At 43.0% G+C, this 27,519-nt stretch overlaps 1 protein-coding gene across 5 annotated transcripts; it reads left to right on the top strand.

Annotated features, from left to right (window-relative positions):
- The first annotated feature begins 2,822 nt into the window (after positions 1-2,822).
- LOC115029549 (V-set domain-containing T-cell activation inhibitor 1-like) lies at positions 2,823-16,334 on the top strand. 5 transcript variants are annotated; one of them, XM_029470249.1, is made up of 7 exons: positions 2,828-2,949; positions 5,868-6,058; positions 6,665-6,790; positions 7,962-8,014; positions 10,938-11,339; positions 12,646-12,930; positions 16,216-16,334. In XM_029470249.1, the coding sequence occupies exons 4-7, from the start codon at positions 7,963-7,965 to the stop codon at positions 16,245-16,247; spliced, it is 771 nt and encodes a 256-aa protein (XP_029326109.1). In that variant the 5' UTR covers positions 2,828-2,949; positions 5,868-6,058; positions 6,665-6,790; position 7,962; the 3' UTR covers positions 16,248-16,334. The 5 variants fall into 5 exon arrangements, with proteins under 5 accessions (XP_029326106.1, XP_029326109.1, XP_029326107.1 ...); XM_029470246.1 differs by lacking the exon at positions 5,868-6,058 and having other exon boundaries at positions 2,823-2,953; XM_029470247.1 differs by lacking the exons at positions 2,828-2,949; positions 5,868-6,058 and adding an exon at positions 6,069-6,139.
- Positions 16,335-27,519: the final 11,185 nt, after the last annotated feature.

The following is a 27,519-nucleotide window of genomic DNA, read 5'->3' as shown; positions in this document are numbered from 1 at the left end:
AGCTGGGGTCACACGGTGAAGAACAAAGGCCTCTTCGAAGCTAAAGCCAAAGTCGGAGATGGCCGTCGCCCCAGCTGGAAAGCATGCTTAAAGACCTTCCCTTCCCTGATTGCCTGTTGTTTCTTAAAGCATTGTCTAACACGAGCGAGCCAAGACAGCCACAGCTATACCGTGAAACCTTGTCTGGAAAAAAACCAAACCCCAAAACAACAACGAAAAGCACCATTGTAAAAGTATTGTGTGTCCAATAAGAACTTTGTCCATGTCAATCACAGAATCACTCCCGGTGGGCTTTGGTCCCTTGGGGATGGGAATGCGCTTGGGAGTTGGATATAGGAGGCCCCTTTATTCGATCTAGCTTTCACTGAGCTCAGATGGAGAGAGCGTTCAAAGCACTCTGCAAGTGAGAACTAGATAGAATTTAACTGGGAAAGTCTTGACTCTGGCTCTAATTCACTAATTCCAGTAGATTTATTTTCATCCTGATCCCACTTCAATGTCAATCTTTTCTGAGATTTCGTTTTGTAATTTTAAAGACATTAGTGGAAATGAGAGAAAAACTTAGTTTCTTACCGAGCTTAAATACAAGAAAGTTAAAAGGTTATGTGATAACCAGTGGGATTAGATTGCCTTTTTTCCTAAAAATATATAACCTCATGTACTCAGTTGTGCAGATGAGAGACTTCATGCTACTTCACAACTAAGCTTTATGGTTGAGTTGTCATGTTTGTTAGTTTAACAATCTATGAGTGGAATTTAAAAAAATATGTGCCAGACATAGTAGTACCTGCTTTTAATCCCAACATTCAGGAAGCAGAGGTGGGAGATATCTCTGTGAGTACCAGCCTGATCTACATAGTTTTAGGACTGTCAGGGTAACAAAAAAGAAACCATGTCTAAAAAAATAAAATCTGCAAGTGTCTTGAAGACATCTGATTTGGAAGTTCCTTTTTAAAAATGGACCTTATTTCAGACCAACCTAATAGTCTAGAAGTCCTACTGTGATCAAGAATACTTAATGCTTTAAAAATGTGTACTCTTGGTAAAACAACAAGCAGTAGCAATGTCAAACAAGAAAAAAAAACATGATTGAGAAAAAGAGCTAGCCTGTGTAATCATCAGGTAATAGGGGAAAGATGATCTCAATAATAGAAACTGAAGCTATGCAGAAAGTCCTAAGTGGGGCAGAAACTCTTTTTTAAATAAACAGTGAAGGAAAGTGGGTAAAAAATGGAGCTGTAGCAAAAAAAAATGGGCAAACTGACAAAATTTAGAGTCTACTGCTTGAAGAGCTGTAGTATGACCTATTTTAATAAAGATTTGTGCTATTGATATCTGTTTGTTGAATTTAGGATAGATGGAAGCAGATCATCGAACAGAAACTGTCTTGTAAAAGTTGAACATGGTATTGTTTTTGAAGCTATAACAAGAAAACGATCAATATCAACGTAAACAGTGCATCTCCTCAACCAGAATAGGCTCCCGTGTAAAGAAGAGCTCTTTATTTTCATTTTTCAGTGCATGCCCTTATATACAACTCCCTACCATTTACTGCAGGCACGATTTGTTTATAATTAATTTTTTTTATGTGTGGTTTTTTGAGACAGGGTTTCTCTGTGTAGCCCTGGCTGTCCTGGAACTCACTTTGTAGATCAGGCTGGCTTTAAACTTAGAAATCCACCTGCCTCTGCCTCTGCCTCCGAAGTGTTGGGATTAAAGGTGTGCACCACCATGACCCGGCTATAATTACTTTTTATGCAAGTGTGATAAGTAAAGTGGTTCTTCACAGCTTGCTTATACATGCAGATCATTGTGGCTTTGCCTCTTCAATCCACCCAGCCCTTCCCGCCAGACCTGCTTTCATACAAATGTACACAGATGTCCTGCATATGAGGGGTGCAGTGTTTGTTCTCTTCTCCTTACCCCTTCCTGTCAAACCAAACCCTTCTTCCTTCCACTCAGTCCCTTTTCTGCACACACCACACACACACACACACACACACACACACACACACACACACACACACACACTCACACACCTATACATGTCTCTTTTCTACATGTGGAGAGAGAGAGATTTTAAAATCTATATTAATGCATGCAAGAATGTGGGACAGACATTTGTCTTCCCAAGTCTGATTTATTTCCCTTTACATGGTGATCGCTGTGCATTTTTGCAGGTGTAATTTCTCTCCCTCTCCCTCCCCCTTCCCCTCCCCCTCCCCCTCCCTCTCTCTTTCTTCTTTTTAGTGATTAGGCTGGCTGGAAAGGTCCCTGAGAGGAGCTGAGAGGAACGTCTTCCTTTTTGATTGTATCTCCAGTCCCCACAGCGCCTCAGCTTCTGAGTAGCAGTCTATTTATAAACGATTTTAATTAAAAGCAGACTAACACCTATTAAGCATCTTCATTTGTCAGGAACTTGACATTTAATTTTATTTTCTACATCAGATAAATCACAGTTTGCCCCCATTTTAGAGGAAGAGGTAACCTAAGCTGAGAGTAAATCTCTTGTATGACATAAATAGTGACAGGCATTGTAGAAATTTACTGTTACATCTGTGTGACTCCAAAGTCCATGACCTTTAAATTACGACACACCGCTTCATTGAACCTAGCCTCATGCTCCCCCCCCCTTATTCTGAATGATAAGATTTTTTATATAGTTACTAGACAGGATTTCAAAAGGCATCTACCTACTTATGGCACTTCAAAAATATTGTGATTATTAGAATCATAGGGAGTTTGCTGAGATTGGTAATTCTGTGCACACCAGACACCAGCCAGAGTAGACAATGTAGTTGGCAAGCACCTAGTTGAAAACAAAATTTGAGGTGCTGTGCTTTTGTTCTGTAACCCTACTTCAGGACCACAGTTGATCAGAGAGGCCATCTGTAGACTGCCTGGAAGCTCATCACTTGTATGACCCTGACTGAATGAAGACTATCAGACGTGTGTACGTGAGTGTATGTGTGCGACTCTCGTTCCCTCTTAGGAAGTTAACCCGAGGAAGCCAGAGGGAACCCATGGAAGCAGACTAGAAAGAGACACAGAGAGTTCCAGCAATGTTTGCTGGTTGTGAAACCTGTGTGCAAAGACCACTGCCTGTCAGATGAAGGTCGAGTGCTCAGATTGGAACACAGGGTTTTGACTTATTTCCCCTGCAGAATCCCTTTCATTTTGGTTTATCTACACGTCCCTAAGATAGATTAATCTTCTTTCATCTTCCTATCACTGTAGTTAAAGTTTTAAAATAGCTCAGGGACACAGGGGCAGGCATGCTGGTGGATTACCTTAGTCCCAACACTCGGGAGGCAGAGGCAGAGGCAGAGGCAGGTTTGGGGACAGCCTACTGTACATTCTGGGTTCTAGGCTGGCCAGGGCTACATAGTGACCCTGTCCAAACAACCAAGCCCAGAGCAGTCATGCCTGTTGAGTCAAAACTAAAGGTAGGTAAAGCTTGAGTGATTCCTTTTATTTTTATTTTTATCATTTTTAGTAAGTGTACAAAAATAACTATTTCCTCACGATGGCATACATAATCATTGTACTTTGCTGGAGACTATAGTGTTTGAGTACATCCTAAGATGTCAGCCTCTGTATTTCCAGGGGCTCAAAGTAAGTCTTCAGATAGTTAAACCTCAACCGGTTTAGTTAGCAGCAGCAGCATGTCTTTGGCTTTAGGTTGTCCTTGCTGGTGGACTGATAGATTGAATGGTTTCCTGTATGCCTTTCCTCAAGCAGGCTTCACTATTGATAGTTGGACTCTCTTTATTTTGAAAACCCAGGTAATAACATGATCTTTTTGCATGGGAGAATCTTTGGCTGAGCATTTATTAGTGCTACATGATATTAGCATTGGGTTTACTTCATTTTAAGCTTTTTTTTTCCGTCTCAAACCTGATGAAATCTTTTTTGGGTGTGTGTGTGCTTGAGTGACTCCATATTTTCTTATTTTAACTACTTGCTTAGTCTATATTTCATAACTAAACCGACACTGTTTCCGGGAGACAAGGTCTCGCTATGTAGCTTACTTTAGCTGTCCAGACACTCAACTATATGAATTTAGCCTTGAATACACAGAAATCCACCTGCCTCTGCCTCCCAAGGGCTGGAACTAAAGTGGTATAACATGGCTAGCCATTCTCATTCTTATGTTGTTTCCCTGATAGCTAGTCAATGATAAATGATCTAAAGTAAAGTAAACGTCCAACTTATTACTTTACAAATACTCATTGATCAAATTGTTATGAACTATAAATGCGGTGATGGGAGTAAGAGAATACCTGGCAGGCCCATGCCAAGGTTGCCCCCTGAAAACAGACCTGAGATAAGGAAGTTTATTGTGGGGGAAGGGAAGGGAGTGGGAACCTGGAAAAGTAGTAGAGGCAGAGAAAGGGGGAGCAGAGAAGGATAGAAAGAGGGAAAGTAAGGCTGGCCCTGGAACATGTGGGGACAGAGGAAAAAAAAAAAGAGTGGAAGAAGGGGGCTGGTGTATCTGGCTCGAACCGGGCCAGTGATGACACAAGCTGTTGCTAGGTTGCTGTTGGGAGGAACCTAGTAGAATTGTCTGTAAGCCAACACAAATACTATGTGGATATACATTGAAAAGTATAAATACTAAAAATATGGGCTGGAGAAACAGCTTAGCGGTTAAGAGCATTGGCTGCTCTTCCAGAGGACCTGGATTTAGCTCCCAGCACCCAGATCTCAGCTCATAGCCACCTGTAACTTCAGTTCCAAGGGCTCCGATGTCCTCCTCTGGCTTCCACGGTCACAGAATAACACACAGGCAAAATACCCGCACTTTTTTTTTTATTATTAAAAAAGGTAACATTTATTGGTTCTAAGTGCCATATACTGTTTTATGGGCTTTGTGATCAATATTTTACTCAATGTCATCTCCAAACTGTAACTTAGATAGTATTAATGCCATTTTACATACAAATAAAACCAAGACATAGGAGAATTAATTAACTTTCCAAATCACAAGATATGATGGATCTGGGTGGCAACACAATGCAATTTAACGTATAGTTTTCATAAGTTTTCAAAACGCTGAATCACTGCCTGGCTGAGTTACTATTCTGTGGCTGTGATAAAACACCATGACCAACAATGTGTAGGAACAAATTTCTTTGGCTCACACTTCCAGCCCATGTTATCAGAGCAGAGGCAGTAGGTGGCACAAAGCCTTGGCTGAGAGCTCACATCTCGGGAACCCAAGAACCCCAAAGGGCAAGAAAATCAAACACAGCACACTGGAAAGGGTTCATGGCTTTTCAAACCTCAAACCTCAAAACCCACCCCCACTGAAATACTTCTCTCAGCAAGCCACGCCTCCTCAACCTACCCAAATAATGTCATCAAGTGGGGATCAAGTATTTAGGTGCCCAAGAATATGGGAGAATATCTCAATTTGAAACACCCCACTGCCTTCAAGTGTGTAGGACTTCCTGTGTAGGAATAGAAAGTACAGATCACTGAAAAATGCTATTTTAGAAGGGAGACACATACATACCACCTGAACATGGGAAAAGATAATAAACATTGTTAGTCATCCAGGAAACATGAATAAAAGCCACGATGATCTATCTACTCATGCCCACCTAGAAAAGCCAAAATAAAATAGCAACCAGCGTTAGTGCATATGTGAACAATGGGCGCATAGGCTATCTATCTCATAGGCTGATGGTGGGAATGAAAAATAGATTAGTCACTTTGGAAAACTGGAATTAACCCCAAAATCCGTAAATTGATAGACGATTGGTAAAATGTGATTGATCCATATGGTGAGTGGAACACTGTTAAGCAAAGACATGTCAATACATGTTACTCTCAAAGACATTATGCTAACCTATCTATGACAGAAATCAGTCGTAAATGAGCATGGAGAGTATGATCCAATGTGACTCCCAGCTGGAGGCTATCTGCAGTTCTTGGCACCATGTTATCTGCCCTGGTATACGGAGTGCGTTGATTGACAGACAGGCTTGCTCATGTGCTGGACTATATATAGTTCACCTTGGCTATTCTGAGGGTCAGGAGGCAGTCAGCCCAGGTAAGATGGGATGGTAATCTGTGGGCTGTGTGGATGGGAAAGAGAAACAGATGTCTTAATAAAAAGTTTGCATTCATGAATGTGAGTTAATCTGTACTTACAAGGGAGAAGTCTGTTTTGCTTGCTCCTTTCTGGACCCCCATTCTCTGTACCACCGGATGTGTATACATCTATCGCTCTTATTCTTCCAGTTTTCTTTGTCAACATGTAATATAAAAGCTCACTAATTCAGGAACATGTAATGAAAGTACTAGGATTGGATCCCCCACCCCCAGAAATAATCACTGCTATGATGATGATGATGATATATTTTTCTTCTTCTGTGAGCACACAGTTCCTCTCACAAGGTTGCTATCATGTACCATGTGCATGTAACATTGTGTACTTTGGTTTTTATTTTTCCACCAAAATTATACGGCAAATATTTCCCACATACTATTTTTTTAGATTTCAAATTTTTTTTACTTAAAAATGAGTTTAGAATAAGTGCTCAGCAGAGGTTTAGAATTTTCTTTTTAGTTTGCCTCATGAGACTTTTAAACTAACAACTATGACTGTAGGAATATTGTCTTCTCTCAGTTCCTTACTGAACATCTGTGGCAACAGGTTGGTAATAGCAGTGTCTCCGAGCCCTCTCCCTGAGGACTGCCACACAGCTAACCCTTCGAAGGCCTGCTGCTCCACCTCACTTGCTTCTTACCTGGCTGATCAGAGAAACCAGCTGGCATACAGGTAAGTTCTTTGCATAAAGAGAATGTGTACCTGGGAGGGAGGAATTGCTGGCCAGTCAAGCATCTCACCGTGTAACTGAAGTGTTGAAATGTCTACTCCAACTGTGTCTGGGCCCATAATGATCATGTGGCCACGGCGATGGTTCATAGACTTCTCTGTGGTTTTTCTGCAAACCAAAGAGACTTCAAGAAGATATAACCAACCACTAGAAGCGAGGCCTGGCTGCTTGGCTAGAATTTTCTGTTTTAGAATAATTTACTTTCATTAGTACTAGTGCATTAATTTCTTTTATTTGTTTGTTTTAGCTTTTTGAAGAGGTTGTTTTATTCCCTACCCCACCCCCACCCCAACCCCGACAATGAAACTTTGTTAAAAAAAAATTAAGCCAGATTCACTTAGTTCTATTAATGAATATTTATTGGATTTAAAATTTATGGACTACTATGATGGGTATTTTAAATAAGAAGAATGCCTAGTCCTGTTCTTGAGGAACAATCAGCCTAATAGATGTGTAGTTAGACACAAATATAAATAGCAAAGTAGATAAGTTGAAAGTGATTTCAATATTTTTGGCTATTAAAAATTATTTTACATTAAGCCCTTGTTTAGATCATTGAAAACAAGCTTTATTAATGTGTAAGAGAATTACACAGCAGTGCAGAGGACAGAGGAACTGCAGAGGGGTGAAAATTCTGTTTACCTGGAGTTGAAGGCAATCGGGAAGGCCTGGGAGTCTTATCTTTCTTAATGACAAGCTTTCACATCAGATAGAGTTAGTAAAATCTTCTTGGGTTATAAAAAACACATGGTATTTTTAGACCATTTCCTCCATGACATTTGGCTATCATCCTAGTGACTGTTATTTGTCATATTACCCCTTAAATGATGTCAGTAATGATACAATGGCGTGTGTGTGTGTGTGTGTGTGTGTGTGTGTGTTGGGGGTATGGCACTATCATGCTGGGATGTATTAGTGGAATTTAAGGTTTGGAGGAATAATTAGAAGTGAAGCCAAGTGAGAGGCTAGACTCAGTTTGAGTGCTGTATCTTTATCTACACACAGAATGTACAGGTGATATGATGAAGACCCCACTCCCCACAGACGGCTGTGGCTGTGGGGTCCGGGTTTTCTGTTAGCTGAAACAAATGTTTACCCTTTTGTTCCTCACAGAATGGCTTTCTTTTTGGTGTGGGTTAGCCTACTTCTACTTCTTCATGCTGCAGGTGAGTGATTTGTTTTCAAAAACTTTGAATTTCTGAACTATTTTGGAGGTTGTGAGGACAGTGATTAAAAAATAATAAAAATAAAACCCAAGCAGGTGATTCAATCTCTTCAAATCTCAGTCTTGTTATTTGCTAAATATGAAAAAGGAATATTATATTTGCCTTACAAAACATGGTGAGATGGGTGGGAGAATATAATATACATTTTGTAAAAACATTAGTTCTGTTTTAAGGAGAAACCCCTCCCTCCAAATGTGGTTTGTCTGTTTGAGCCATAGCCACATAACTAACTTTATCCCCATGTTTAGTGCAAACTTCCCAACAGAAATGAAAACTCCCACCTTCAGGTGACTTTGAAAAGTACCCAGTTTTATAGTATCAGAGTATTTGGTCATACAACATGACTTCTTTTTAGAGCTGTATTCAAGTCTGCAAAAAACGTTGGTGATGAGCCAGGCACAGATTTTGAAATTGTTAATGTCATTGATCTAACCTGAAGTATATAAGTAACATTTACTTTAAAAAATTATAAAAAGCTACTGTGCAAACTGCAAGATACTTGTTCCACAGAGTGACCTAACACATTACAGTCCTTAAGGTGCATGTCATTTCACCGGAGCCCTCCCTCGGTGGCTCTTGTCTCTGATGGGCAGCATCAGTTTGAAGATATCCTTAGACCTCAGAGATAACTTGGGACTTAATACAAGCCTTGGTTCACTGGGCAATATTTCCTGGCACTTTTCACTTGATGATTGATATGCATGTGCGTGTGCATGTGTGTGAGTGTGTGTGCCTATGTTTGTGTGTAGGTAAAGGAGACAAAGTCAAAATGAGTTGAGAGTTGCTCACACTAAAGTGCTATCCAAGCCATTAAAAAGAATGGGTGTGGATGCTGATGAGAAAGAGGGGGTTACAGCTGTTAGTGCTAACCGGGATGTTTTATATATCAGCTGGCACGTTGAGGGTCTAGACTGTGAATGAAGCCTTTCCTTCCAAGGCTGTAAAGGGTATGGCTCTAGCAAGACCTTCTAGGTTGAACCCTAGATGTTAATATCAAGGATCCCCCATGGAGTAGAATATGTATTCTTCTGAGAGAGCTTGAAGTGAGTGCAGCTACACACATCTGCTCTCTTCCTGTTGCCCCTCTGGAAGATGACTGAGCCACGCCATATAAAAACAGTCTCTAAAATCCCAAGGTGTCTCACAACCACTGGAGCAGGTGGTGTCCTAATTATATACACAGAAATGAAGCTGCCTGAAGCCACATGGTAAGTAAGGAGCTATTCAGAACCAGAGCTTGGATTTGTAATTTTTCAGACCAGGGCTTAAAAAATATGCAAACCCACCCTTCCAAGCATTACATAACAGGCTCCTTCCTATGCTGTCCCTTCGGTCTTGCCTTTCTTTGTATCCATTCACCCGTTTCCCTGGTAATTGATTTGCTTGTCAACTTTAGAAAGAATGACTACTATTAGCTGAAAGAGCACATTTTGGAGGGAGAGCTTTGGAACCAGAGTCCAGAGACTCAGTAGAGTCTGCTACCACCCGCAAAGTGAACTGTGTGTCCCTGAACAACCCACCTCCTAGTATTAGAGAGCACCTGCTTCTGTGTAGTTTGCAGACTAAAGTTAAATAAAGAAAAGAAAGGTATTAAAATATGTAAACACAAAATAAACATAAACTGATAAAGTCAGGGTTCTCCAGGACATAGACAAACACACACACACACACACACACACACACACACACACACACACAGAGAGAGAGAGAGAGAGAGAGAGAGAGAGAGCTGGGGTGAGCAGATTGGGCCTTCTGTCCTCTGCTGGATATCTGGCAGGCACCTTGCTAATGGCTTGGAGGCTTCTTTGCCCACTCAATGTGACACCCAGAATTGCTTTTAGTGCTTAGTTTCCTTCTATGTCATCATAGATTTTTATATGAAGCAGTGCCCTTGCTGAGGCTCCCTCTCACTGATTTGTCCCTTTTGCTGTCTGTCATCTAGTGAAACAGATCAGACAGGGAGAGAGAGAGAGAGAGAGAGAGAGAGAGAGAGAGAGAGAGAGAGAGAGAGATTCAGATTGAAATGGCAAGCTATAGTCTTCATCTGTTGCTGGTGGCAAGTTCAGGGTGGAAATAGTTTGAAAATATCAAGTCAGGTGCTCTGTCAACTCCCCCCACCCCAGTCTCTCTCTCTCTCTGTCTGTTTCTCTCTCTCTCTCTCTCTCTCTCTCTCTCTCTCTCTCTCTTTCTCTGTTACCACAGCCAGGAATCTATTCCATGCCAAGAACCCATGAGTTGTGTATAGTCCATGGCTGTGGTCCCCACAACCGTCAGGGCCCTAGTGAGAACTCTGCCCTGTCTGGGAGGTATTTGTGTCAGGTAGAATAGGTTAGTTTGCTGAAAGATTTTCACGTATTAACCATCTTCCTGACATTCCGATGTGCCTTCCTGGATTGCTGAAGCAGAGAGGAAAGAACAGTTTGAAGATCGTTTTGACATTAAGGTTCTGGGGGCAAGGCCTGCTCCATCAATCAGCCATGTTTACCTAAGAGCGGAGCTGGCTGCTGATGGAGGAGATGCAAAGGTTATGCTGCAGGGTGCATGGGACAGTTTTCTTCTGCCAGTGAGAACCTGGCAAGCACAGCTTGGCCTAGGAGCCAACACCCTCAGTGACACAGCCCGACAAGTCTACTCTGACAGATCTATTCTGCTGTGTCATTCTGGGCCTGGCACAATTCAGGGGCCCAGCACACACCACAAGCCTCATCCTCCTTACACCTATTTGGGCACAATTCTCCAGCCTTCTAGTGATTTTATAAGCAGCCATCCTCCTGCAGTAGCTGCTCTGGGTCATAGTGTTGTTCCTTAGACCATGCTGTGGTCACTGGCCTTTGCTGACCCCATGTCTTCTTTGACAATCCAGCATCAGCAGACGAGGTGCGGGCCCACCCGTTCACTGACGTGAGCCTTGACTGCGAATTCTCCTTCATAGACAGCACAGAGAACCTTGAGTTTTACTGGGAAAGAGAAGACATAATCGAAGAGTATGACGCGGAGGATCGTGAGTTTTATCGATTTTTCAGGTACTACGACTTCTTTCAAGTTTTCACCAAGGTGGTTTACCAGTTTTATGACAACGAAGAGCAACTCGAAGACCAGAATGCCTTATATGAAGGACGAGTCTCTGTGGATCAGAGTGAGATTTCTGAGGGCATCCTGACCCTTCAACTGCAAAACGTGGATTTCTCGGACGAAGCCTTGTACAAGTGCAGAGCTGTCAGCCCCAATGGGAGAGGAGAGAGCACAGTCAAGCTGATAGTGGAAGGTAAACGAACTTCTCAGACGAACTTGCTTTCAGGTCTGCTCTCAGTCCACAAGGTTGAGCTCATTTTTCTAACTCAGATTACTTCACTCCTAGTGGAATATCAGTTTACTTTAGCTAAAAACGGTTTCTCTGAGCAAAAGGTGTTTTATCTGTACCAGTATGAATCACTCACTAATTTAATATGAATGAACCGAAGGGTAGCCAAGGCTGCACTGGTTGAATCCCAAGTGTTACACATGGTAACTGCCACCCCCATTCTCCCCTCCCCCACTTCTCTCCTCTCCCCCCCTCCCCCCACTTGATATAACAGTAGTCCTCTAGGAAGGTGCTAAGGTCAGACACAGTTTGGTGTGAATGGCACTGAACTGGGAATCAGGAGGCTGGAGTTCTGATGTTGGAGGACACTGGGCCTTCCTAAGGCTTCACTCTTCTCGCTATTAAAGCAAAGGTTTCAGGGCCACAGAGATGGCTTTTTAGTGAAGAGCATCGGTGTGATTCCTAGCTCCTACATGGCTCACGGTTGATTATAACTCCAGTTCCAGGCAACGCAACCACCCTTCTGGTCTCCATGAGCACTGGGCATGTACATGGTGCAGGCAACAAATATGCATATAATTTAAAGATTTAAATCTAAAAGGTAGTTTTAAAAACATCGATTGGGCTGAATCCACATTCCCCCAGGGACCCTTACCCTCTAGGACTGCATGGAAAACTGTTCTTTCTGACAGCACATGGTACTGTGAGCTCTGCCAGGCTGCCTCCCTCCAGGGTAAGAGGTGAAAGAGGTGGGAAGGCAGTGAGAATTGCTTCTCATTTTTTTGTTTGTTTCTTTTTTGAGACAGGATCTTTCTCTGTAGACCAGTCTGGCCTTTCACAGTAGTCCCCCTGTCTCAGCCTTCTGTGTAATGGAAATTACAGGAATGTGTCCTAGTTATTACTTATCTTCTGTGATTAGCCTATCTAAGTACTAAGTGGGCCTGACCCTGCTGAACTTCTGAGGTCAGATGAGATCCGGTTTGTTCCGGGTTGTGTGGTCACAGGCTCTTCTGTGATTCTCAATTGGGGCATCTGAGGTCAGTGGAGAGTTTGGAATGAACCCACAGTAAGAAGAAAAGATCCTCCAAAATGAAGACAGCAGCAATAGATAGCAGGAGACTACACATATCTTGTGTTTCTCTAATTATGCTTGGGCCAAAGTTTTCAATATGGGGATCTCAGAACGTTAACATAAACACTGAAGGCTTGAACCTCCCGGGACTAAACTAAAACAGGAACTAATTATTTTGTTATTTTTTTTCCCAACCAGATTCTGAAACGCCCCAGGTGAAGTTTGACAAGATCGATGATGAAGATGTGGTTACGTGCACATCCAAAGGCTGGTACCTCACACCCAATGTGACCTGGTTGGACCGGGGAGAGAGGGACCTGAGCAACCACAGTACGGTGGAGATCCTGGAGGAGCAGATGAACGGCTTGTACAGAGTGTACTCTGTCCTCAGATATCCAGTCAAGTTAAATGAAAAATACGTCTGCCACATCACAGAGACGAACGAAAACAACCGGCCAATCAGATCCATCCGGCGGTATCCAAGTAAGTGCGGATCTGAGGGGGCGGAGAGATGGATGGGGCTGCGTTTCACCACTCCCCCAATTAGTGTTTACTGACCACTAAGTGTAGCAGGCACTTTCGAGCTCTTTGGGGGTTTAAAGAAACTCCAGGAACACGAGTTTGTAGCCTGGGGTCAGAGAGGGTAGTGAGGTGGAGTCTCCCTGAGGTAGAAAAAGGACTGTGCTCTGGGGAATATATTCACAGCTACTCTTGATGAGGCTTCTGTTCCTCTGCTAAACACGTGAGCTTCCAGATGCGATAGGCAGAGGAGTCAGCCGCCATTTGTTGGCGCCACTAACCTCCTGCCTGGCACTTTACATACATTGTGTGTGTGTGTGTGCATGTGTCTGTGTGTGCGTGTGTGTTCTGTGTATGCATATGTGTGTGTGCAAGCATGGACACAGAGGCCGGTGCTGGTATTCTTCCTCAGTTGCTCTCCACTTCATTTTGTTTTGTTTTATTTATTTTTTTATTTTTTTCGAGACAGGATTTCTCTGTGTAACCTTGGACTGTCCTGAACTCAATTTCTAGACTATTCTGGCCTGGAACTCAAAGATCTGCCTACCTCTACCTCCCGGGTGCTGGGATTAAAGGTTTGCACCACCACAGCCCGGCTCCCCACTTTAATTTTTGTTTGTTTGTTTGTTTGTTTTTCGAGACAGGGTTTCTCTGTGTAGCCCCGGCTGTCCTGGAACTCACTTTGTAGACGAGGCTGGCCTCGAACTCAGAAATCCACCTGCCTCTGCCTCCCGAGTGCTGGGATCAGAGGCGTGCGCCACCACGCCCTGCACTTTAGTTTTTTTGAGATAGGATTTCTCACTGAATCCGGAGCTTACTCATTCAGCTCTGCGCACTGGACAGCAAGCTCCAGGAATCTGTCTAACCCTGACGCCCCAGGGCTGGGACTACAGCCAGCATGGCTAGACCCAACTTTTGTATGGAAGCTGGAGAACCACGCTCAGAGCTTCATGCTTATTCAGCCGTCTCCCCAGCCCACATATGTGGCTTCTGTAACTTAGCCCAACAAGCTAATTGCCTTTACTGTTCCTTTCTATCTGAAGACATTAGGACCTTAAATAGTTTGACCAAGCTCTTGACTAATGAACACAAACTTTGGGTTTCAGGCAACCAATAATGTCACGAGTGTCGAGTACTACCTATCTGAAATGTACTAATATTAGTTATTAAATTTAACTGGATGCCCTATATTTTTTCTGATAAATTATATTAAGAGAAACATTTAGTGAGACATTTAGTTGAAGCTCAGGAATGATAGGGCTGGAGAATTCACATCTCTGCAAGAAGAAAAAGGAGACATTGTAACACTCTTGCAGCAACAATGCCACCACAGGGAACTCAAGGACAGGTCAGTTCTTGGGTCCCATCACAACCAGTGGAATGTAAATCCTGGGGGAGAGTCAGCACTGAGTTTTGATATGGCCTCAAGGTTTTTCCGATCTACACTCTAAGTTTGAGACCCACTGGTGTATGATGTAAGCCTTTGTGGGTGGTAAAGATACCAAGAGTATCTCTACATTCTCTGTGTGGGGGTCGAGTCTCCTCACAGCCATGTCTGATGGGGGGGAGGGGCAGAGTTCCCACCTTCTTCTCCCAGTCTGGCAAAACAGGATGAAGGGGATAGACTCAGTGCATTCAAATGTCCCACATGAGCTGGCCTTTCCTTTGAACGGAAGAGGAGCTCACTTGTCTGCCAGACTTCTCAGTCTTTCCTACATGTTTACAAGAGCTTGTTGTCTGTGAAAGTTACAGGGGGCCTCAGACTCTTTTCTGAGAACACCAGGATACATGATTAATGAGTTGACTTCAAAAATACTGTTTTGTTTTTTTTTAAATCCCCTTAAATTTCAACACCCGTAGAAACACCTAAAAAGCCATCTTCTCATCTATATATTTATCCGGGGCCCTTGAGATCTGACATCTGCCTGTTTTCCCAGCTCTTCAGCTGCCGGTGCTCTTCACACAGCCCTTGCTTCTTGCTCGGGGCTTATCAATTCCTGTGGCTTTCAGACTGGTCCCCCCTCCCACCACACAAGGCCATGCCTTTGGGCAGACTCTGCCTCTCTTGGAATACCTTTCTTTTCTTGATCTTGGTCACAAACTCCTGACCATTTCCCAAGACTTGTCTCAAATCTGAAGCCCTTCTTTCATGGTCATTTCTATTTGTTCAATATTTTGTTCCTTTGCACATCAAATATTTGTTGAGCTCCAGCTCTGTGCCATATCCTTGTAGATACTCACCAGGGAATGATGGATTCTTACACCCCTGAAAGAAACTTGCATATACTGTTCGTGGGAAAGAAACACATAGCAAACAGGTGTTGCATGTTACCATTTACATGAAACTCAATACCAGGAAAAAATCATCTATGCTATGTGAAGGAAGTCAGAATAGTGGTGACCCTTGGAGTGGGGATGCAAAGGGACTAGGAGAACATGAGGAAATTTCTAGGGTGCTGGCAATAGTCCACTTACTGGTGTGGATGCTGGTTAAATGGTAGTACTCAGTTTGCCATAGTGATTGCTAATGGTGCAATCTAAGTACTAAGCATGCCAGGGTGAGTAAAATAAGAGCCTAGAAGGCTAGAATGGATGCAGCAGACATGGGATAGAGACACTGACACTAAGAATTGAGCAAGAGTAGCAGCTAAGCCATGAGGATTGAGGAGGTCGACAGCGGAGCTGTAACACTAAGCTAGAAGTTTGCAGAGAGACGGAAGGGAAGCAGTCTGGTCTGCAACCTTTCCTTGTCTGAGATCATTTCCCCCAGAGCATCCTGGAATGCGGTGTGAGTTGCTGACCTTTGACATCAACTTCCTTACCATAGGTCCCAGCCCCACACACTTAGCAGACAAGGGAGGGCTACCCTGAGGCACAGGGCCTGGGACGCTGGTTTTCCTTTTTATCTCTGAGTACTGAGAGGAAATAGGAAATAGTATTTTTTCCCTTCCTATTTCCTTTGTTTTTGTTTTTTTTTCTAATTGCTCTCCAAAAATATCTGTTGAGTGAATGAATGAATGAACTAGTAAATCAAAATTTTCTCTTACAGATGGACAGCAGTTAAGAAACTACTCTCAGAGTATTTTTTAGAACCTACTCAGAGAGCTACCATTCTTAGATGGAAGAAAGGATTCGTTCCTCACAGATTTTCCTTCTTGCGTGGCTTTAAGAAGGCATTGCTGCTGAGCTGCTTCTAATACAAAACTAACATCTATGTTTTCCTTCTTCCTCCTCCCTCCCCCTTTTCAGAGAAAAGATTCAATGAGAATAACTACTATTAAAAGATTTGAATGAAGGCTGGAAAGACAGCTCAGAGTTTAAGCGCACTGACTACTCTTCTAGAGGTCCTGAGTTTAATTCCCAGCAACCACATGGTGACTCACAACCATCTGATGTACTCTTCCTGTGTGTCTGAAGACAGCTACATTGTACTCATATACATAAAAAAATAAATAATTCTTTAAAAAAAAAGATTTGAATCTGCCGTGTTTTTAGTCAGTGGAGTTCTTGGTTTTTCTTGTTTTTGTTTTTGTCTTGGCTACTTACTAACCAAAAAATGTAGAACAAAGCAAAATGAACAAACAGAAAGACTCTGAGAGGGGCCCCTCGCTCAGGCCTCAGGACAATAAAAGCCAGAGCTCTGGGGACGACTCATATCCCACGCAGGGGTAGAGGAGTCGACCTCGAGGGGAAAGAGGACCCAGTTTTTATAGGCCCTCAGGGGGGAAAGAAGAAAGGGGGGAGTAGGGGATTTCCAGATCCAAACAATGTCTATTCTAAAATGATTGATTCCTCAAGGAATGGGTATAGGAGGGAAACAAGGAAAGAGTCTAATGAAGGTTCAGCACTCCTGATTGGCCCGGACTATGGTTGCTGGGGAGATTTCCCGACTCTTTCCCAGCAACCAATATCACAAACACCTGGCAGTGAGGTGCAGCAATGGGCACACACCTGGTCAGAACATTGGCAGACACCCAGGTTCGAGGAGCGGCCAGAGCATTCTGTGCCTCTATTTTTCTAAATCAGTGAAGCTAGTTCTACTAACAATGAAATCTATTTTGCCAATTTCAGGGCTTCTGTGACCTTTTACATTCTGTCAGGATCTTTCAAAACAAAAACAACAACCCCTGACCCCAAACAAAACCAAAGAGTCTATCAGTCCAGAGTGTCCCATATTAACAGAGTCTGGCTTCTTTATCTTGTTTTTTTTTTCTCTTTTGCTTAAAGATTTACTTTATTTAATCTCGCTCTTCCAACATGTCAAAATCTGAGTAAAATTCAGAAGTCTTCATTGCAAAATAAAAGATTAAAATTATAGAGGATTGTGTGTCCTGTGTCCGTCTCACTGGGGTATGCATCCGTGTTAGATGACTTGGTGAGGTCAGAGCAGAGCAGACACTCTATCCTTCCTCTACAGCAGGGTTTTCCTTTGTTTTTATAATGATGTGATTTGGGTACCTTGCCAACTGAGGAGAGCCTAAGAAAGAGATACTTTCCTCAGATTATCATGAATATGTTTGCTAAAGTCCTTTATGCATTACTGGCTGTAGAAATATCAGAGATTAAACGCCGATGCTAACTTGAACTTTTCTGTTTGTCCAGTGACTTATTTTATCTTCATTATTCTTGTATCTAGATTTCTAAATCTTTGCCATCTCTGTGCTTTTTTGTAAATGGATTTCCTCTACCACTCTGCTGTGGTCTGAATTGTATCTTCCCCTCAAATTCACTCTTTGAAATTTTTACAACCAAAGTAATGGGGATAAGAGATTGAGTCCCTGGGAAGTGTCTGGGTCGTGAAGGCAAAGCTCTCAGGATGAGATCAGTGTTCCGGGAGAGGGGCCCCTTGTCCCTTCTACCGTGTGGGGACAGATGAGAGGTGCCGTGTATGAGCCACAAAGGGAGTTCTTGTCAGACACTGGATCTGTCAACAGTTCAATCTTGGGCCCTCCACTCTTCTGAACCATGAATAAGTCATCTTGGTGATGATATATTGTTATAGCAGCACATGTGAAGTTAGGCATCTTCCTTTGTTCTATTTTGGGGACCTTGGTGTGACCGGTTCTTTCCTGTTATTCGAGTTCACAGGACTCAAACTTAGGTTATAAACAGAGGAGAAAATAGTAACAAGACATTAAGAAGAATAGAAAAGAAAATTGTTCTGGAAATATTTTTAAATTTATTCTATCAAATATTGTATACAACTGCAGTTTCCCCTCTCCTCTCTCCCTCTAGTCCCTCCCCTCCCCTCTCCTTTTCTCTAGATCTGCTCTTCCTGTTTCCCTTCCAAAAGGAGCAGGCCTTCTAGGGACATCAACCACACCCTGCAGAACAAGTTACAATAAGCCTAGACACAAACCCTCATATCAAGGCTTGGCAAGGTAAGCCAGCAGGAGGAAAAGGGTCTCAGAAGCAGGCAAAAGAGTCGGAGGCAGCCCCACTCCCAGTGGGAAACAGACTTTTTAATTGGTTCAAAACCTTAATTTTGTGAGTTAGATAATTCAGGTGATAAAATAATTTTATTAGTGGGCATAAAGAATATATCTGCTTCTAAAAACCAGTGCATAGGATATTCTAGAAAAGGGACAAATCAGGGGGATGGACCTGTGCATTTGTACAGAAATGATATCTATATTCCTGTTTACTTTACTCTTTTAAATACTTGTGTATTTATTTATATATATGTATGTATGTATGTATGTGTGTGTGTATGTATGTATGCTTGTGTGAGCTATGTTATCAGTATGCATGCAGGTGCCTACAGACACCAGAGGGCATTGGGTCCCCTGAACCTGGAGTGACAAGAAATTGTGAACTTCATGATGATGGGTGTTGGGTAACAAACCCTGGTCCTCTCTCTCTGCCAGAGCAGTAAGTGCTTGTAACGACTGAGCCACGCCTCTACTCCTTGTTATTAAGGTAAGCTTTGAGGTATGTGCTAAGGGTTGCTCATACCTGTGGGAAATCAAAGCGGGATGTGGACCACTTTAGGATCCCTGGTCTGAAAGTGAGAGGCTGTGCTGATGTCATTAGAACTGTCAGAGATGGGAGATGCGTGTATTAATTCTGTGAATTCAGCCATTTCATTACAAGGAACACTGACTGGAAATGAATGTTTTATGTTAATGTAACAATTTTAAAAACAAAAAGGAAAACGTTATAGAATGGGAGGCATGAGGATTTGATTCCTGTCTCTGTCTATTTCTAGTTCTGTGGTCTTGGAGACGTTCTTACGTGTATGCCTGCCTCCCTGTTCCTCTTCTGTGAGATAGTTTGACACAGTATGGAAACTGAGGCAATATTTGAGTTAAAGACATTGATAATCATGATAATTGACACAATATTTCTTATATGTCAGAAATTTTTAAATTAACACACATTAGCTTATTTAATCCTAGAAGGGTATAGGGGGAGGGGGGTTATAGGTGTAAGAGTTAGAGGGGTCAGGACCTAATAAGAGTAACAGTAATAATTATTATTTTATTAAAAATGATTCAATGAAACTCATTACTTTGTTTACTAATTTGCAAAATACAGAAAGGACAAAAGAGATGCCTGTGAGATGACCAGCAGGTAAAAGGCACTTGCTACCGAATCTAATAACCGAGTTAGAGCCCCAGAGCCCACGTGGTAAAACGAAAAGAAAGAAGGCTTCCACAAGTTCTCCCCTAACCTCCACATTCACACCGTGTGTGTGTGGCAAGGCTCCACCACGTATACACAAAAATAAGTAAGTGCAAAAGTATCTTAAACAGCACAAAAAATACCATCCCAATTAAATATATCGGGGCTTACAAGAAGAGAGAGAACAAGAAAGAAAGATATCTGTGGAAGATTAAGAACCTAGGAAAAAAACTATAACCTCAGGGCTTGGGAGGCTGAGGCAGGAGAATGGCGAAGTTGAGACCAGCATGGACTGCAGGGTGAGACTGTCTCTCAAAAGATAAATGAATAAGATAGCTGTTTACCAGATCTGCATATGGATCTAGGGCAAGAATATTAGAGCCAACAGAATTGTCTCAACTCCTTGAAAAGGAGAAATTCTGGTAGTTTCTGTATTTAAAATTAGGTCAAGAACTAGGAAGATAAGGTCCCTTTTCTTCTGTAGGCAAAACCTTCTCACACATACTTTACTCTTTTGACAATTCTACACCTGTCTGGATTTAAACAGTGTATCCTTGGCTTACAACCGTTGTAGCAATTCATTCTCCTTACAAACCTGTATACTCTCACGTTTCTATTTGTTTTACTCCTTTTATCTGACCCCAGCTGGTCAGGCCAGGCATCGTAGCACTGGCATCTCAGTGCTAAGAGTCAGCTTGTGGTTTCCTCTTCGGTCCTCCCTGGTTTGCTCATTCTATTTTCCATCCAAGTTGTGCTATTCCGTGTGATGCATAGATGGTGGATGATGCTTCTGTGCCAGTTTTGATCTCCAGCAAGCCTCAGACTTTCCTTTCCTATCTGGATTTCCCACATGTGCGTGTTCTTTAGTACAAAGCAGATTCATTGTACAATGTTTCTGTGTTGATGAGGCCAGGAGGATTCAGGAAAAACATGTCTTGAGTTTCTTAAGAGGTTTTTCCTGATATCCAGGAAGTTGAGACAGGAACCTCTGGAGTTCAAGGGCCTCCTAGGCTATGCAATGAGACTCTGTCTTTAACAACAACAAAAGGATACAGGCATTTGGCACTTTACATCAAGCCTGCCCAACACAACAGCTCCATCTCTTTATACGTGTCCATGGCTGCTGGTTTGTCCCTGCCCGGAATACTCTCTCTAGCCCTGGATCCAGATATGCAGTGCAGCCTAGATCTAGAGCCTTCCTATTCAACTACAAGATGTGTTCATCATGACATCTCAAGATAACTCGGATTTAACGTATGTAGGACTCTCATTAATTCTCTCCCCACTCAAGTGTTTTATTTTCACAGTCTTAGATAATGACACTATAGACCAAGAGCCAACTCCTGCTGAGGCTACCTCCTTAAACTTTTGTTAATCTCAAGGCCATTATCTCTGTCCAAATCACTATGATTTCTTCCTTCATTTCTGTAGTCTCCTGTCTTATCTGCTAGGACTTGGCTCTTCCTGTCTATACTACATCTAATCTAAAGCCAGATCTGGCCATGCCTCTCTCCCCCCCCCCCCAGTCATTAGCCCCCATTAGTTTTCTGCTATCCACAAGATACAGGCTGTACAAATATCTCTACCTCAAGGCCAGCACTGATTGCTTTTTCCGTTGGCAGTTCACTGTATGCCAAGATCTGAACATGTTTGCTTCATTTCACTTACACATAGTGTTCTGAATAAATGTTATTTTTTTGTTCTATAGAAAAGGATAGCTCCCACTATAAGAAGAATGGCAAATACTCAGCATTCATTAGGACTTTTAGATTTTTCCTATATACTATACTTCATTTTATTCTCATAACAACTCTATAAAATCCAGATGATTATTGTCTCCATTTTATAAATGAAGATACTTAAGGCACGTTTGTTTGATGTGATACAATAATTGGGATTCAGACCCAGGTCTGGTCCTGTAGCTCTTGTCACTTCTCCTCCATTTACACATCTCCGTATTTGGTACTCCCTCTGAGTGCAATCTGGGAAAATCCTGCTTGTGCCAAGTCCACCTTGTTGTTTATGGTGGGTTTCTTTTCTTTTTTCCCATCCTTTGAGACAGGGTCTCACCCCTTAGCACAGTTGGGCCTCAGATTTGTAATCCTCTTGCCGCATCCTTCCTTGTTCTAATGTGTTGGGGCCACAGGCAGGAGGAAAGAGAATGAGCAAAGGGCCTTGGAACTTCCAGGGGACGTTGGGAGTATGTTAATATCAGTGTGCCAGAGTTTAGCCTTTGCAGATAGCATTCTCTAGTGGAAATAACAGAATCACTGAAGAACACTGATGTAGATAGCAAGCACTTCGAATGTCTGGACAAGTAAGGTCTGGGGTCTCCTAAACCTTACTGTCTTAGAGATAAAATTCTGTTTTACAACCAGCCTAAGCCCAAGATAAGGAGAAAAATGACACCCGAGACCTAGATAAAGAAAAGGGAGGAACAATTATTGCCTTGATGAATTTTGCTATCCCAAAGCCCCACCCGTGGGGCAGTTGTTCAAACGTTGCTTGTCCTGCCTGCTTCTTTTCCTCTAGACATCATAACCTTCAGCCTACTCCTTCTTGTAGCTAGCTGCCAAGGTCAACCGCTGCCTGCTTGGCCACTCAGGGGACCGTCCCTCTGCCTCTGAGAAACTGTCCTTGGGGTCCTAGCTGTGTTCCTTAATGTATGAAAATTCGGAAGCGAATAGGACTCCCATTTAATCATGGCGACCCCTTCAGTGTTTCATCCCCTTCCTCTCCCTGTGTCTCCTGAGATTAGAGGCATTCACCACTACATCCAACCTCAGAGTTTGGTTTAGAAACCTCACCCATGATTGCTGACTTCACAGTGCTGATCTTGTTTCCCAGACTGGTCTCTTATCTTTGTTGCAATGTGTTCATGAGATAACACAGCGGCCAGACACATTTCCCGAGGACAAGAGGCTGATTCTGATTTTATTTGCCATGCCAACTCCTCTTTCGGTGCCCGGTATCAGGGACTGCAGAGACGTTTGCTCCACTCTATTTCCTTTATCTGTTCAGACTTCCTAGTTCATTTCTGCTAACAACGCATGCATCCACCTTTCTTTTCTACAGATTCAAATGGTATCTATGGACCTAGAGCTCTTACAAATAGGAATCCAACACTCCTCACTCTATCAGAATCATTGTGAGGTCCACTTCACAGGCCACTGAATGTACAAACGTGCAAGAGAGAATAATTCTGGTTGACACAAAGATACAGAAGGAGTTTTAAGGACTGGGCACACAGGCAAAGTGAGAAGCACTCACAGTTTCCCCATTTGCTGAACTGTAGATGCCTGTCTCTCATCCAGAGTAAAACCCAAGTCTTCACATGGTTGTTAAGAAACACTCCCCTCCTGTAACTTCCGTCCCACCTGTCACTTCTCCCTGTGCATGCCCGCCACTCCCTCTCTCTCCTGACACTCATGCTCCGGCTCCCTCATCTTGCTATCTTATTGCTTTCTTACATATCATGTAGTTTATCTTTTATTATCCTGCTATCTACCTCTCCTTACTGGAATAAGGGCTTCTCGAAGCAGAGATAGTTATCCCCCACCTACACTGGTTCCTGGTGCATCCAAACACTTCATACAAATGCTTAGAAAATGCTTAGAATATCCATAAATGGTATTGACCTTAGCATCTACTTTATCTCAACAAAAGAGCTAGAAATCACTCCTAATGAGTCACAACACAGACCTGATTGTAGGATGACATGACTCAGCTCAGATCCTCTCCTGAGCTTCTCATACTCGATTCTGGAATATTCCCAAAACTGCTATTCTAGATTTGGCTTATACACATCTCAATTCTGGTAATGACTGCATTACACCATGATCCGAATATTCTCCAGAGAGTTTTTGTTGTTGTTGTTAGTGGTGGTGGTTTTTTGTTTGTTTGTTTGGTGTCTATTTTGAATAACTTTTGAGTTATTCTGTGGTTGTTTTCTCTTCTTTGGCTTCTTCAGTGGCACACATTAATGATAAAGGAAAAGATGAATAAGTGCGCTTATATAAGCAGTGAAGTTTGAGAGGGAAAAAAAAAGAAAGAAAAAAAAGAATACCACACATAAATCAAGGAAGGATGAGCAAAGTAGGAGAAAATAATTACTAATGCTTAGGACATGAAGAACTAATTATTACTGACCTAGAGCATAAAAGGCCAACAAATCACAAAACACGAGCAAAAGGAAGAATCCAAGCCATGGATAGATGCCTAGTCTCTCAAACAGAACAACAAAATCAGTAACGAAAAATAAGCACACAGGGAGCCTCATATCCGTCCTTGGTAGCCAGAGAGTCTGCAGGCACAGGGAAGCCGACTTTCGTAGATATGTACTTTCCGTGGGAATGTCTATTGCGTAACCACCTTGAAAGCAGTTACAAGCACACATACAAATGCACTCATTCTATAAGATGATTTTACCTGTTACGTTTTCTTTGATAGACTCTAAGAATTGTTTTTTTTTTTTTAAATCATGCACATGTATCTTATTGACAGGAAGAACACCTATTAAGACCCCAACACTGACCTGCTGCATCCCACGGTGTAATTGTGGGAACCGGATGAGGTCCCAAGAGAATATGTGCTGTTGACAGTAGCATGGCCATATCAATGATGCCGAGGGTTGGCACCATGTGCAGTAAGTATCAACTCCAGCTTCCTCCTCCCAATAGCTGGAAACTACTCCCCTGCAGAGAGGCCCTGCCAAGGCTAGCCAGCCTCCTCATTCAGCTCTATACCATAAACCCGCCTCCACACTCAGACACTCTGAGTTTCTGCACTGCTGGTGGGTTTCCGTCAGAGGGCATGGCTCACTCCATCGAGGCCTTTCTGTACACGGGTCTGTCTTGCTTCATTCCCTGATGCTCCAGTCAGATCAGTCTCAAAGCAGTGCAGGATTTCATAAGTGGAGCCTGAATGGGAACCTTGACCACAGGGTACCCACATCCGTCAGGCGAGGGAATGCTCTCATGAGAAGGGCCCCAATCCAGGTAAGGAGGAGGCCACTTGTGTGTGTTGGGTGTAAATCAGGAGGTAAGCATAATCTAGAGACACGCTGTTGTTACACGTTAGTACTTTGAAGATTTCGAGGAACCACAGACAGAACATAAAATCATTTCAGCTCCATCAGCTCTTAGGCTGTGTTAGGGAGCTGGACGCTTGGTTTCCATAAGAAGGGATGGAATTGGCTCCTAGAAAAAAAGAGCAGGTAAGTTAAGAGCTGGATACATAGCTGAAGCCTCTGAATGAACTCCTGTTTTGACTTTTTTGGTTTGTAGAATCTTACTTAAACTCCCTGCTACAAAGGACTGGCCCTCTGTCCCTGAGAAAGCCACAGATAGTGACAGCTGCAGCTCTTACGATGCCACCAGGACCTGAAGAGACAGAGAGGCAACTTTGATTCACATGCCATCCTTGCCCTGACTTACCTGACACCTCAGACTGGTACTGAGGAAAGTGAGGAGAGGATGGGGCTACCCAACCCACAGTGATAGTGCATCTTGGGTCTGGGCCACTGAGAGCTTTAAGGTGATGGAAACTTAATCCTCACAGCAACCTCGTTTAGGGGAAGACAGTTGGGGAAGACATTAATATTTTTAACTGCTTTCCTGTGTTTGTGTGACCTGATCCACAAAATCCAAACCAAATGGTGTGTTATCATGAGACACTGCCTTTCAAATCCTTAAAGAAGATCAAACAAGCCCATATAGCCAATGGGCCTAGGCTCCATATGCACAAGGATTTATTCAGAGTAGAGTATCCTTGGAGACAATTCCTGGCCTCATTCTGACTGGCTAAGCACAGCAAAATCTTACCTCAAGCCAGGGGATTCAAGACTGAGTTTACAGAATCCTGTCAGGACCAGGCGCAGTGGAATCTAGTTCACGGAGCTGCTGTAACTGCAGGCATGCTCATGGGTACAGGATCTCAGGGAGGGACTGGCACCAAGTCACACTGTCCTTTGCAAGCCAATCAACAAATCAACATAGTCACCTCAAGGGGAGAGAGAGAGAGAGAGAGAGAGAGAGAGAGAGAGAGAGAGAGAGAGAGAGAGAGAGAACCCACCACCAAATTGGAAAATGCTGTTGAGATTCACCAAAGCCTACAAGGATTGTACTAAGACTTTGTGGCCTGGCTCTTACAAACTTAGAGGCAGGAACAGCATTTCCAAGACAACTGGCTTTTGAAAGTGTTAAGACTTGAAGGAGTTACTCAGGGGTTTGAATAAGCACATAGGTAGGAGCTGGTTAGATTCTAGATCATGTGTGCACATGGGTCCTAGCCATCTTCGAGGTACGGCTCTGACAAGCAGCCTCCAGAGAGCCATGCTTCAGGGAAGGACTTCATCCGTTTCCAGGTGTTTCCTGTTTTGGTGAAGGATGACCTGAATAAGCGAGCCCAGAGACGGAGACGTGGAGACGTTTTCTTTCTTTCTCTGTTGGTTCTGGACACTGCACAGAGCTGGATTAGAAGTCAAGCTTCGTCAGGAGCAGTTACGAAAGAAGAAAGGGGGAGATGTGTAGAATAGATGAATCTCCTAAGTGGATGTGTACTGTTGACATAAACACGGCTGGGTCAAGGAAGCCAGTGCCTCGGACACATGAAAATCGCAAGTCTCCCTGGTCTGTGTGTAGATGTTGACAGGATGTACCAAGAGTATCAACCACAGCGTCTTCCTCCCAGATAAACTGTGGCCTGAGACTGCTCCCCTAAGAAAGGCGCTCTACCAAGGTTAGTTAGCCTGCCTCCATCTTCAGTTATGAATAACACACACACTGAGTTTCCAGGATGCTGCTGCATCTTCATCAAAACCAATTCCAATTCCACCCAATCGATGCTTCCTTGTATATGTGTCCATTGTATCTCTGCTCCCTGTCACTCCAGCCAGGTCAACCTCAAGGCCATGTGGGTCACGGTGTGTAATAGTGCCTGGTACCAGCAGCCCACTGATGTCTTCATGTCCCATCTCTATGCTAAATTTATTCCAAGGGTCTGATAGCATCTGCTTAGATCTATCTAATCATTCATATTCTACTTCTTTATTCATTCATCGATAGATATTGAGGCTGGTCCTATTTCTCAGCTATTGTGGGCAGTGGGTGCTTACAGTGTAGCTGAGTCAAGTTGCAGTTCTACTCTTGGTTTCTCGAGGGACCTCCATGCTGCTTCTGAAATGACTACACCAGGTCACATGCCCACCAGCCGTGGGTGAGGGTCCTTCCTCCCTACATCCTTTCCAGTACCTTTTGTCTTTTGCTTTCTTCACAAGAGCTGGGCAGAAATGGAATCTAAAATTACTTTTAATTTGCATTTCCCTGATGGCTAACAGTGCTGAAGACTCTTGCAGTATTTCTTTGCCGTCTGTTTGAGGGTTGGCATTAGTTCTCTTTATTGATTTACTTTTTTACCACTTACATTTTGCAGTTCTTTATGTATCCTGGGTATCGGTCTCCTGTTTGACGTGTAATTGGTGTAGGCTACCATTTTACTCTAGTACAGTGGTTCTCTACCTGTGGGTCACGATTGGGGGGGGGGACAGGGCTCATATCAGGTATCCTGCATACCAGATGTTTACATTACAATTCATAACAGCAAAATTACAACTATGAAGTAGCAATGAGAATGGTTTTATAGTCGGGGTCACCACAACATGAGGACATGTGTTAAAGGGTCATAGCATTAGGAAGGTTGAGAACCACAGCTCTGGTGCCTGTTTTATTTGCTGTGCAGAGGCTGTTGCACGTCCTGTATTCTCAGGTATCAATCCTTGGGACTATTTCCTGTGCCATTAAGTTCTTCTCAGAAAGTGCTTACCTATGCCTCTCACTTTAAGGATTTTGACTGCTTTCTCTATATATCTCAAATCTTCTGCTCTTATGCTGAGGTCTTTGCTACATTTGAATAGATTCTTGTGTAGGCAAA

This window comes from Mus caroli, chromosome 16, assembly GCF_900094665.2.
Source record: "Mus caroli chromosome 16, CAROLI_EIJ_v1.1, whole genome shotgun sequence".
NCBI classification, from domain to species: Eukaryota; Metazoa; Chordata; class Mammalia; order Rodentia; family Muridae; genus Mus; species Mus caroli.
The sequence above is the reverse complement of the archived record's forward strand: the minus strand, read 5'-3'. Positions and strand labels throughout refer to the sequence as shown.

Coding starts and splice junctions, on each gene's coding strand:
- LOC115029549 (XM_029470245.1), top strand. CDS start 6,609: ATGACTGTAGGAATATTGTCTTCTCTCAGTTCCTTACTGAACATCTGT. Junction 6,791..7,961: donor AGAAACCAGCTGGCATACAG/GTAAGTTCTTTG, acceptor TGTTCCTCACAG/AATGGCTTTCTTTTTGGTGT. Junction 11,340..12,645: donor AGTCAAGCTGATAGTGGAAG/GTAAACGAACTT, acceptor TTTCCCAACCAG/ATTCTGAAACGCCCCAGGTG.